This window comes from Periophthalmus magnuspinnatus, chromosome 4, assembly GCF_009829125.3.
Source record: "Periophthalmus magnuspinnatus isolate fPerMag1 chromosome 4, fPerMag1.2.pri, whole genome shotgun sequence".
Classification (NCBI taxonomy): domain Eukaryota; kingdom Metazoa; phylum Chordata; class Actinopteri; order Gobiiformes; family Gobiidae; genus Periophthalmus; species Periophthalmus magnuspinnatus.
Window position 1 is genome coordinate 3,043,067 of NC_047129.1, and position 13,958 is coordinate 3,057,024.

At 41.7% G+C, this 13,958-nt stretch overlaps 1 protein-coding gene across 1 annotated transcript in view; it reads right to left on the reverse strand.

The window, feature by feature from the left end:
• Positions 1-13,958, reverse strand: part of tgfbr3 (transforming growth factor, beta receptor III) — a 96,283-nt gene that overhangs the window by 37,152 nt on the left and 45,173 nt on the right. Inside the window, exon 4 of the mRNA XM_055221480.1 lies at positions 4,521-4,658. Coding sequence (XP_055077455.1) covers positions 4,521-4,658 — 138 coding nt within the window. The remainder of the gene's footprint in view (positions 1-4,520; positions 4,659-13,958) is intronic.

Consider the following 13,958-nt stretch of genomic DNA (forward strand, 5'->3'; position numbering starts at 1 on the left):
AACAAGTTATACTAGAGGCATCTCAGACCTGGAATGGTTCGTGGAAAAGAGTGAAGATTCCACAGTGGACTCAGGAGTAGAGGACTTATTTTTGATGGATTGGATGCTGTTCTCGATCGGTAAGCGTGGTTTATTCTGCTATTGACATAACTGTAGGTAAAATATCCATCCATCCATCCATTTTCTTCCGCTTATCCGGGGCCGGGTCGCGGTAGCAGTCTAAGCAGGGACTCCCAAACTTCCCTCACCCCAGACACATCCTCCAGCTCCTCCGGTGGGATCCCAAGGCGTTCCCAGGCCAGCCGAGAGACATAGTCCCTCCAGCGTGTCCTGGGTCTTCCCCGGGGCCTCTTGCCAGTGGGACACGCCCAGAACACCTCCATAGGGAGGCGTCCAGGAGGCATCCTGAGCAGATGCCCGAGCCACCTCAGCTGGCTCCTCTCAACATGTAGGAGCAGCGGCTCTACTCCGAGCTCCTCCCATGTGACTGAGCTCCTCACCCTATCCCTAAGGGTGCGCCCAGCCACTTTGCGGAGGAAACCCATTTCGGCCGCTTGTATCCGCGATCTTGTCCTTTCGGTCATTACCCAGAGCTCATGACCATAGGTGAGGGTGGGAACCCTCACCTATGGGCTCAGCTCCTTGGGCTCAGCTCCTTCTTTACCACAATGGATCGATACAGCGACCGCATCACTGCAGACGCTGCACCGATCCACCTGTCAATATCACGCTCCATCCTTCCCTCACTCGTGAACAAGACCCCGAGATACTTGAACTCCTCCACTTGGGGCAGAGACTCACCACCCACCCAGAGAGGGCAAGCCACCTTTTTCTGGTCGAGAACCATGGCCTCAGATTTAGAGGAGCTGATTCTCATCCCAGCCACTTCACACTCGGCTGCAAACCGCCCCAGTGCCTGCTGCAGGTCCTGGCTCGATGAAGCCATCAGGACAACATCATCCGCAAACAGCAGAGATGAAATCCTGTGGTTCCCGAACCAGACCCCCTCCGGCCCCTGGCTGCACCTAGAAATTCTGTCCATAAATATAATGAACAGAACTGGTGACAAAGGGCAGCCCTGGCGGAGTCCAACATGCACCGGGAATAGGTCTGACTTACTGCCGGCAATGCGAACACAGCTCCTGCTCCGGTCATACAGGGACCGGACAGCCCTTAGCAAAGGGCCCCGGACCCCATACTCCCGGAGCACCCCCCAAAGGACACCACGAGGGACACGGTCGAATGCCAACACATGTGGACTGGCTGGGCAAACTCCCATGAACCCTCGAGGACCTGATGGAGAGTATAAAGCTGGTCCAGTGTTCCACGACTGGGACGAAAACCACACTGCTCCTCCTGAATCCGAGGTTCGACTATCGGTCGGATTCTCCTCTCCAGTACCCTGGAGTAGACCTTACCGGGAAGGCTGAGGAGTGTGATTCTCCTGTAATTGGAACACACCCTCCGGTCCCCCTTCTTATACAGAGGGACCACCACCCCGGTCTGCCACTCCAGTGGTACTGTCCCCTAGGTAAAATATATCGTGTGTAATCATTAGTATTGCTTCAGTGCACATATTGCCATGCCATGGCAACCGTGCGCTCTGGCACATTTGTGTTTAGCTGTATGAATTAGACTTCATTTGTCTATCCTTTGAAAGGTGATATTTTATTCTGCAGTTAGCATTATTGTAGGTAAAAATATAAGATGTGCACACTTTAGCATCTCATCTGTGTGCATGGGTGAGGCGCACACTGGTACGTTCCAGTGGACAGGATCAGACTTTGTTTATTGTTGATATCTGGCAGAATATAGTTCAGACAGCAATAACTGTGCTGCCCAATAGGCACAGAAGCTAACAGGTGTCATTGCTATGACAGAGGTTGCAAAGAAAAAAGACTAGGAACAGTAGATTATACTATTAAAACACCATGTACACAATTTCATTACATAAAAAGTAGATATAGTGTTTAGTTCCACTTTAAGATGATTTGGCAGTGGGATTGATCCAAGAAAAGTTATTGTTATGGTTAGTACTCACTAAAGAATTCATCCATACACTTCCATTGAACCTTGGAGTAGCTTCAGACATAGTAACTCCCTCTTGAACTTCCACGAGACAGCGTAAGAAGTACATTTTTACATTTTCATTACGTTCCACAGCGGGACCACAGGTAGACTCTACAAAATATGGCTGTTCTCTGTAGGGGAACTGACTCACACTGCTTCCCCATATCATACCATTGTCTCATACACGTACCATGTCTTAAAGCAGACTTCATAAGCTACAATATCAAGGCAGTAATGAAAGAAAACTTATCTGCAGCAGGCTACATACAGTAAGAGAAGCACGCCCTTCCCGGGAACTCCCCATTGGACGATAAACAACTCAAAATAACTGAACTAATTGGGTATACAATTCCCAGCAAAAGTCAGCAGAAAATCCTGACTCTGCATTATTTTGAACTTTGCACTTTTACACTGCAAGTTTTAGGTTTCTCGTATACAGAACCGCCCTGGTTTCAACATCTGGCAGTTTATCAACAATGAGAATACAGCCAAGCACTGTAAAAAAAAAAAAAAAAAAAAAGGAAAATTAAAAAGAAATAAATGCATTTCCAATTTCTTAACATGAATTTTTGCTGATGTTAGATATATGCATATTTATTAGTTTTAAGGTATAGTTTATGTAATCTTGTTAGTCTGATTAATGATTTTCTTTTCTTTATATTTTCATGTCCAAATGTTGACAAACTTGCATTTCACTTGTTTTCAGTACTGTAATATGTAGTTGAAAGGCAGTGCATACAAACCCCTTAAAAGTAGTGGTAACTATAGTTATTTCAAATGTTTACATGCATGCTAAAATCTATTCATCATCTGATTTCTGGATTTATCAGATTAACGTCATGGAAACTGATATCTTATATCTGATGCATGCAATCTGATTTCATCTGGCAAGTTTTGCCATGATAAATTAAAAACATTGACAAGAATTAAAAACTAAATTTTAAAGATTTAAAGAGTTAGGTTAAAATTTGTTGCAAGTTGTTTTACAAATACAACAGATGCTCAAAAAAAAAAAAAATCTATTGACTAACTGATTCATATCACCAAATGATTTTGATGATTTCTTTGGTGCATATAAATGCACAACAAAAATCTGATCTAATTATTGGGTATTCTGATTACTTACCTGATTTTACTGGCAATATACTGGAAATGTGCACATTATTTTAGTATCTGAAAATTGCAGCTCAATTCGTTGTCACAATGTCAATATGGCCTGTAAAGCAGCCATGGGAAACTATCTGTACAAAACAGGCTTGTCAAACGTATCAAAAATCAGATACTAATTGATATTAAAACTAGTACTGAAACTAGTTACTCATTTGAGCAGGTATCAATACTAAAAAAAATGCATTCACAGGACAGAATTTAACGTTTACTGAGAATTATCCTGAGTTGTAACGGAACCAGTATAAGACCACATAGACTAGTATACACCCATGGACCACGGAAATTATTTAAATTAAATTAAATTTATTTTTGTAAAGCCTAAAATCACAACAGCAGTTGCCTCTTACTATTTTAAAGAACATACCTGGACATCGCAGCGTGCGGTGAGGGCAATCAAGGCAAGCAGTGCTTGTCCAATAAAATCTAAAATCATCATGTGTCAAATGTATAATTAAATAGTTTTGAAATGTATCCAAATAATCCTGCTTTCCCTTCACTTGAAACCATGCTTCAAACAGGCGTTTGAAGCATGGTTTTGTATAGTAGTGAACATAAAGTAGTAGTTAGTAATACAGGCAGTCATTTAATCAAACTGAGCTAGTTTCTGGATTAATTTGTGTGAAATTTAATATCCGGACGGAGCAGTGCAGTGACAGCAGCTTGAGAGGAGGCCATTTATGAAGTGACAGCATTAATGGAATAACGGGACTATTACACATGTGTGGAAAAAAAATCTGGCCTATGTGGACCTACTCCGCTTCAGAGAAATAGAAAAGGTAGGAAAGACGTGGTTTTGATCTGTGAGAGGTGAGAGCGCAGTTTAACACAGTGTTGTGTTTGTGGCACATGAGGCTGTATTATATACTGTACCTGTTTGACCAGTACATCTGTCATTTGTATCTCTTCATGAATGTACGTTATGTGTAGTACATTACATATGTGTAGAGCTGCCATATATCACTCATATGATTTTTAGATACATAATAACAGTACTGAAGGAGTGAACTATAGTAAATGTCAGTAAAAATACATTTGAAATGTAGTTACTAGTTTGTATAAAAAGTGGTGTTATTAATTTTACTAATTTTACGTACTAAACATGTACATCCAGTCTGCTTGCTTACGCATAAAAGTTACTGCACGCTACTGCTGGATGACTGAGGGATTACACAGATATAAGACAGCACTAGTACAAAATGAGCTGAAGGGTTAAAGCGGGGACAGGGTTTAGCCAGTGAGGAAATGAGTCCCTGGATTTAGGCTGCAGGATCTGGACTCACATGAAAGGTGTGTGTGGCGCCCGGAGCCAGGTTCTCAGTGCGGATCCTCCATGTGAGCGGCTGTGGAGAGTTCAGCACAAACACTAGGGCCTTCTGATGACGGAGCAGAGACTGGATGGGCTTCAGATGGAGCTGCACCTAAAAACAGACAGAGGGGGAAATAGTCAGCATGAAGATATAGAAGTATGTCACTCATTCATTCATTCATCATGCAACTGGAGATGTCAAATTGAGATGAGAAAGATGTCACATAATCATGTAAGTGTTAGTGTCAAGAGTATTCAAGAGGGGTTCTGTGGTTTTTGACATTTTTTTGACATTCGCTAATCCTGAATTTGAAGATTTTAAGATACTCAATTTCAATACTATTCATGGAGGTCAAATGGCCTATTTATGTGATTTTTTCAGTGATGCTGATTCAAATAAGCATCTTGTTTTTTATACTAATTTCAGTATTCCTTTGTACCTGGGTTATAATTTCATGACCACCCTCATCTTGACTGCTTAAACTGAATAAATTAAAGCACAAAGTGGTTTTGCATATTGAATATTTTTAATGTATGAACACACTTGTGTACTTGGTAAATTGTGCACATTTTGGTATAGTAAATGACATTTTAAATAGCAAATCATTTTTCTTGTGTTTGTATTTTCCAACTTTCTTGAAAATAGAGTCAACTGTCAGTTACTGAACAATACAAATCACTGTCCTGTAGCTGTAAAAATGTGCCTATTCAACAGTGCTGTTGTCCATGTACCTCCTCAGAGTAACTCCAGGGTGAAAAACTGCAGTGAAAAGTTGACACTGTCCCATTGGCTTTTATGTCTCTGTCTTAAATAAATACTCAAAACCCAATCCCCTTTGATGTACGCTCAGGGTTTCATTGCTTCTAGGCAAAAGTGCAGTATAGTAGGACAAAAGGACAAAAATGTAGTTTCACACATCAACCTAAGTTCAGCCAATGGAACATGACAGAAGCATAGTGCCTTCAATGTCTTCTCATAATCCAAGCTTGTATTGCCTCCTATAGGCAATACCTATGTAAAAACCTCCCAGTGTGCTATACTGACTATTCAAAAGAAAAAAAAGAGAAACACTATATGAGCCATTATTATTTGGCCTATACAAATGCCTTTAAGGTCGTATGCATTTTTTTTTCCACATGAGTTTCAGTAATTCCTTATGTAGTTCATAGCAACAACTGAGGGTTTACACAGACATATGTAGTTTGTAAAATGTTCTCCCCCAGCGAATTGTAATCCATGAAGCTTCTCCTTGTTTGTATAGTCCATATATATTTAGTTCTCTCCTGAAATGTTCCACAGTATGGTATCAAAGTTATTATTAGTATAATGCAATTGTTCAATAAAAGGGTTTTTATTGCTCAAAATTACTGCAGAGCCCAGTGGGACCGATTCCTCTCAGTCCCTGATATGTGCCCTTAAGTAGCATAACAACAAAGTGTTGCACTGCCAACCATGCTGTCGGCTATGGTTGTCAAAATATCAAAAATCCCATATTAATTGATACTAAAATGAGTACTGAAATTAAATACTGATTTGAACAAGTACTGATAATAAAAAGCATTCATATCACAAAACTTTTCAGAACCTTTCTTGAATAACTTTAGAATGACCTTGAGCTGTTTCAAAACAAGTGTAAGACCAGATGTAAAACACATGATAATATAAAATAAAGTAGTATGATTTAAGGTTGAAAATGACATCCTATTGTTTATTATAAAATTGTTTGTTTGTTTGTTTGTTTTTTAATTATCATTGTGATACCGGAATTGATATTGAGTTTATTTCTTAGTATCAAAATTTAATTTGAAATATTAGTATGGTGACAACACTACTATCGTCCCCTCCAGGGGATAGCTGCAGATCAGAATTTTCTTTTCATTTGAACCAAAATGGCTGCCTGATCATCATTAAGAAAATAAAATTGGAGAACAAAGTAAAGAGCAGTGGGCGTGTATCGATCACGGTAAAAAGGAGATCGAAGCAATGATTTATTGATTGCAGGAATATAAAGATTACTCAAACATGCATGAATGACAATAAATACAACTCTGAGAGGACAAATGACAGGGGAAAACCATTATAACATGGTTAAAATCTATAAAAAGTTGATTTTGCATAATAGGTCTCCTTTAAAGCCATGTGCATTTAGCAGATATCATGCCTTGACTTTGTTTACCTCCTTTCCTGATAACACCTCACAGATTGTTTTCCTTAAAAGGCACTTGCTCCGCTCTGAAACGTTGCTGCGGCCTCTCCAACTCAACAGTCGCACAGAGCACCCTTTGTTATCGTAAAAAAAAAAAAAAAAAAGAAGTAAAAATAGAGAAAAAACATATGCTAAAGTGGCGTGTCGCTGTTAGCATCTCCACGCCTTTGCTATTCAGACTGGCATTTCCACAGTCTGTTAGCTAGACGGCCACATAAACAAACTCGGCATGCTTGCTAGCCAGGTTACGGTGTTTTGGACCCCTTCTAGGACTAGACCAGGGGTAGTAAACATCGGATGGTTAACATATCTCAATATCCTGTGAGTCTTTGATGAGCGCTGTCTGTCTCATGTATTTGTATTCCCAGACTAATTTGGTTAGGCCCGACTAAGGCTTTAAAGGACTCATTCATTCCACAAGGATTCACATGTTTGATAATAGGCCCCTGGGGGAAAGCGATTATCTTCACAGCCCCTGCCAGTACTGACTCTATCCTTTGACAATAAATAAAGTGATGGTGTTTACGTCCAAAACAAGAGTAAAATAAACTGAAAATGAATGGTAAATTTACATAATCTTGGCTTGTTTTTTGTTTTTTTTAGAAAGTCTATTTAATAATTGAATTTCCACACAAACAAAATGTAATAATGCATTTCAAAATTATAGACAGCATATGCATTTTTATTAAGCTATCTTTAGTTAGTGCCATCACTCAAGCTTTCTTAGGCTTCTCCATCAGATCTTGGTCAGGTGTGGAGTGAATCAATAATGGAAGTGTCTTAAAGTGTCCAAAAAAGTGCTACATAAAACAAATTAAATAAATAAAAACAAAAACAAATTACAACAAATAAATAAATAATAAAATTGTGTACCAGATAGTCATAATAGCTTATCCTAATAGGTTTTATTCCAACGCTGCTCCCCCCTGTTATTTTCCACGTAGGTTACAGCAAAGTGTGATTTTTATCTGCTCACATCATTTTTTCCTTCAAAATATTCTTACCATGTTGCTACATATGGCCTTGCAACAAAAAAAGTATAACATATAGTGTTATGCGTAAGGTACATTTTAATGTAAGCTACTATACATTAAAAAGTTATTAGGGTAGAGAAAGAAGGAAGAAATGAGTGGATTATGAAATAAACAGTTGTTGAAATTTAAAATGGAAAAATCTTTGTCTTTTGAGAATAACAAGAGCTTAGATATGATCATACCTGGATAGACTTTCTGGATTGAGAGAGGAAAAGAAGAGAGGGAGGGGGGCAAAGTGGGGGAAAGAGTGAGGAATGTCAAAGCCAGACAAACACATTTCCAAAAGACGTGAGTCACCTGAATGCGGCACATATGCACGAACACACAGGGGAGATAGAAAAAGGTAGAAAAAGCCAAAAGAGAGGGTGAAAGGGGTGGTGGTGGGTTCGAAGTTGTGCAAATAAACAGGAAAAACTATAGCTGACTTAAGATGAGCTTACACTGTGCAATTCTGCATGATTTTAAGAAGTTCCAAACTGTTCCCAAACTCACTCTGTGCGATTGAATCTCATATGAAGCTCATGATGGGAGTGTGTGCACTGTACTGAGTAATGGTCCTATATGCTACCTGCTCAAACTGTTCAAGGGACATGAGCCAGGGAAGGGCTGTGAATCGGCTCATTTGCTTGTACAAACCCGTGTGCCAGCACTAAACCAATGAAATGTTATTTAACTCTTTATACACGCCTTACACTGCTTCTGACTGGTCTTTTTTCCCGTCGATCTGTATTTTAGCTAATCACCCTCAAACCCGAGCTTTGTCTTGCTTCTGTTTACTTATCAAAATAAGGAAAAAAAAACCTTTGCAGCTCCTCTATGCTCCGTGTCGAAACTCCGACAGTTTGGATTTGAGGGAGGTTTGGTGAAACTAAAAACGAATGGACAAAAATAATAAACATAATGATAATAACACTATGTAAGTTCTAAGTCCGAACCATGGTGCGGACTTTGAGGTGTGAATCAGCCTTAAAACAACATTGTATCTTTTGAATAGGAATGTTGCATCTTACCCATGAATATAGAGCTTGAGATGGAATGTCAAAAAACAGCCAAGATATTGGAGATATTGTTTTCAAGGTTCAGTTCAGCTGTGTCTGATCCCAAAGTCTACATCAGTGATAAATGTGTGCGTGGTCTAGCCTGTTGTTTAGTTTACTGTTAACTGTTTTTCTAATCCTGTTCACTTGATTTTCTTGCTTTAGATGTCAGTTACAAACTAAATAGCAGAGTTGTAGACTTTTAAATTGGTTATCAAACTGTCTAAGCTCTTTTTACAGCTCATTTTACATGTGTTTTGAGCTCTTAAAGGAGAAAACGTCATTACTCACATTGGCACTTAAATACCTAATAAAGTCCCAAAGGTTGCGACGTCATCTGCCTTTATAAGGTTTGAGACTTAGAAGTTGTTAGTTTATGAAAAGCATGAGATAGTTGTTAATACTAATTTAGTAGCCCATGCCCTTTCCCTCATAGTAGGAAAAGTGAAAATTTTATGCAAAAAATAAAAACAAACAACCAAATTGCTACTAACCCCCGCTATACAATATGCAATAGTTACAAACTATTACTAATCTAGATACAAACTTTTGCAATGCATTTGCACTGATAGTAGGGAGTTACCTTTTTACTTGTATTTCAGTAAATTAAGAAAAAATTTGGCAAAAAATTTTAAACAGCATTCACTGAGCAGTTAAAGGCGCAGATTTTTATAGTCTTAAAAAAACATCTGTGTAATCCTCAGTCGTCTGTCAACTGGACAAATCGTTGTAGGAGTGAAGACATTTTGCTGGTCATCCAAGCCGCTTCTTCAGTTCTGGTCAGATTACTGGTGGACACTGCCTTATATCTGTCTGAAGGGCTAACTACACTTAAACTGTAAACAGCTTTGTCTCCAATTTCAGCCTTAATGGCCTACATTCATCCTTCTACTGGCACGCTTTTAAAAAACGTGAAAAACACAATTAGTTCATTCTAAATGGTTTGCAGTGGTCCAAAGTTATTTCTCACTTAAGTTATGAATTCAGAGCATCTTAATTATTCACTGTGATGAGTTTATAAGTTCTCTTTAAAGCCTATTCTCTAAGCCACAGGAGCCAGTGTAGAGATCTGAGCACAAGACTTCTGTGCTCGTACTTCCTAGTTCTAGTCACTGAAGGACCCAAGACAAATTTTGCTCAATAAATCCGTATACAGGTCCTTTGACTCACATTTTAATTGTAATCCTGTTGTTTTCATCCATGCTGAGGTCCAATTATAATCTGTAGGAATAAGGTGTGTTCCTGTCCTTTCTGAAGTCTGTGATTATTTCCTGGGAGGTGCTGTTTGCTCATAGATTAGTCTGACTTTCTTCCTAATTAAAGGATGTTGTGGCTTTCACTGAAATCTTTGCAAATCAATGTGCACTTAAATAGTTCTGTCAATAGAGGAAACTCCCTTTTGGCTGACAGTGTTTTCTACCAATAGGATCATATTACAATGACTAAAGTATATTTGAGCCTAGTTTAGCTGAACCAAGAGGTCACTAAAATGTAACCATATGGAGGTCAAAACAATTCACTTCCAACTTGAATGTGCTCACTTTGTCCAATTGTGTTGTAACAGCTAGACATGCAGAACTCGGGGCAGATTTACAGTGAGTGAAAATATCAACAAAAGTCCATTAATCCAGCAAGGAGCACAGAGCGGGGTGCGCGCAGAGCCCAGGGGCGCGCCAAGGGGAGCAGGGATGCGAACAGGGAACCACCGGGATGGAGACAGGAGCCGAACCAGGACGGATCGGGGAGCGGGAGCCAGAACAGGAGACGTGGAGTAGGCGGGGTCCAGGACGAGACAAGGAGATGAAGGTAAGGAGTTTTGACGATACCCGAACAAGAGCAGGACCAGAGACCAGGAGCTGGGGAGGTCAGGAGAACCGAAACGTTGACACGCAGACGATCTGGCCATGAGCGTCTGGTCCGAGATGGTCCTGGAAACAGGGTGAAGACAAGCAGACGATCTGGCCCCGAATGTCTGGTTTCAGCTCCTTTTATCCACGGCAGGAGGTGGTGATTGCGCTGATGAGTTCCAGGTGCGCGCGGGAGGAGCCAAGAGCTCAGCCCAGATCCAGCAGGTGAGGGAGGTAAAGAGCAGGACAGGAGGAAAACTAGGAGCGGAATCCATGGATCGTGAAAGTACCCCCCCCCCCCCCCCAAGGGACACCTCCTGGTGGCCCACCAGACTGATCCGGGTGGGAGGAGGGGGACCGGACGGAGGGAAAATTCACTGATGCGGGCCGGCTTAATTTGAGGTATGAGGAAGACTGTCCAGTGGGGCAACAACGGTCCAGGCGAGGGGCAGAAGACACAACGAGGTCCCTGGACGGAAGATGGTGTCCAGCGGAGCTGCGACTGTCCTGACGAGGGGCAGAGGACACCAGGATGTCCCTGGACGGAGGACGGTGTCCAGCGGAGCTACAACGGTCCTGATGAGGGGCAGAGGACACGAGGAGGTCCCTGGATGGAAGACGGTGTCCAGCGGAGCTACAACGGTCCTGACGAGGGGCAGAGGACACGAGGAGGTCCCTGGACGGAAGACGGTGTCCAGCAGAGCTGCGACTGTCCTGACGAAGGGCAGAGGACACGAGGAGGTCCCTGGACGGAAGACGTGTCCAGCGGAGCTACAACGGTCCTGACGAAGGGCAGAGGACACGAGGAGGTCCCTGGACGGAAGACGGTGTCCAGCGGAGCTGCAACGGACCTGACGAGGAGAGAACAGGTTGGGAGTGGACCGGTTGGGATAGGACAGCAAACAGGGAGCAGGCCCGTGAGCTGGAGACAAACAGGTAAGCAGGGTAGGCACGTCGTGTTGTCCGATGGAAAACGGGTAGGGCACTGGTGAAACATGAACACGTTCTGAAACAAAAAGCCCCGACATAAGCCGGGCTGACCTGAATAGTGGTCGGGATCCTTGACTCCGGAGGGCGTGGCGGTGCCGCGGTCCCGATGGCGGAGCATCTGATCCGGTCCCGAGTCTGCTTGGTCCATTGTGCGGCTAGAGTAGGGTGGACCAAAGATGTGCAGAACTCGGGGCAGATTTACAGTGCTTTATTTACAGTGAGTGAAAATATCAACAAAAGTCCATTAATCCAACAAGGAGCACAGAGCGGGGTGCGCGCAGAGCCCAGGGGTGTGCCGAGGGGAGCAGAGGTGCAAACAGGGAACTGCCGGGACCGGGACGGAGACAGGAACAGGAACAGAGCCAGAGGGAGCCGAACCGGGACGGATCGGAGAACGAGAGCCAGAACAGGAGACGTGGAGTAGGCGGGGTCCAGGACGAGACAAGGAGATGAAGGTAATGAATTTTGACGATACCAGAGCAGGAGCACAGAGTGGGAGCGGGACCAGAGACCAGGAACTTGGGAGGTCAGGAGAACCGGAACGTTGACACGCGGATGGTCTGGCCCCGAGCGTCTGGCCCCGAGCGTCTGGTCCGAGACGGTCCTGGAAACAGGGTGAAGACGAGCAGACGATCTGGCCCCGAATGTCTGGTTTCAGCTCCTTTTATCCACGGCAGGAGGTGGTGATTGCGCTGATGATTTCCAGGTGCGCACGGGAGGAGCCAAAAGCTCAGCCCAGATCCGGCAGGTGAGGAAGGGAAAGAGCAGGACAGGAGGAAAACTAGGAGCGGAATCCATGGATCGTGACAAATTGTTAACTCCAATTCTAAACTCAATTTCTGTCCTGTGAAAGTGACTTTTTTAGTACTGATACCTGCTCATATAAGTTTCTAGTTTTGATACTAGTCTTATCGATTAGTATCTGATTTTTGATACTTTTGACAACCCTATAACCTATTTTCGTTTAGTTTTTGTTTAGATCTCATTTAGTCCTTTTTGTGTCCCGGTTTAGTCCATCTAAACCTTACCCTGTAAAATAGCCCTGATTTAGTCCTTCTTTATTCCAGATTATTTTAACTGTTGGTTTAGTCCTGACGGTACTGTAGTCACGGCTTAGCAGGTTTAGTTAATTTCCTCTGACTTAGCATTTCCTCTTAGGGTGCATTTATTCCCATCACAGAGCTGGCAACTATGTCTTCAAAACTTTCGCATCAGTGTGGCCTGTGTTATAACTTTAAATAATATAAATAATTTTTACTCATTATTCGGCCTAAATACTTGCATACCAATCTTTGTCACTCGATAATATAACAAAAATTGAATCACTTTTATTGATTGTCCATGATTTTCCATTTAATTTTATTCTGTCTTCCAAAACAAATAAAACATTAGGAATAATCAATGCCATATTTATCATTAAAAACAGTCAAATTTATCTCCCCAAAATCTAAACTCTGCTCCCAACCACATGCTTTCTCAGATAGAGGATTTGCTGATTATTTAAAATTACTGAATCTCCAGCTTGGTTAAAATGGCTGTAATCAAGGCAGTATTGCATGATGTCACCAACTACTGGAAATTGCAGAGGCCACTGAACGCAGCACACACTTAGATTTAAGCGTTTTTTACCAGAAAGCTGCAAATTTACCTGATTTGTACTAAAGCTGCCAAGAAATGACAAGGAACACTAGATAATGCTATGTTAACACAATATACACAGTTTAGTAGTGAAAAAGGTATATTTAGTATTTAGTTCCACAATACTTCCACAACACATATTGAATATAACAATGGCAAAACAACCGCAGAACTACCGTAAATTTCGGATTATAAGCCGCTACTTTTTTTCCACGCTTTGAACCCTGCGGCTTTTACAGCAGTGCGGCTTATATATGGAATTTTACTGGATAACGGACCCTGGGGGGCGCTCTCTAGCTGTAAACGTAAAAGTGAGACAGACGTGGGGAAAGATTCTGCTCTGAAGAATTCACTAGTTTTGATTTTGAACGATCATTTTGCGCATCATGAAATGGATATGATGCAGTTTTTAAGATAAAGAAACAGAAAGGAAACAGAGCAGGGGTCGGCCTTTAACACGCAAAGAGCCATTTGGACCCACTTTCCACATAAAATAAAACACTGGGAGCCGCAAATACTTTTTGACATCTAAAATGAAGATAACACTGTATAATAACAATAATGTAACGGAATAATGTAGGTTTTACTTTCACGGACAAGCCTTCTACACGTGGCAGATAAATATGGCAAAAACAACTTAAGTGCATTAAAAAAATACA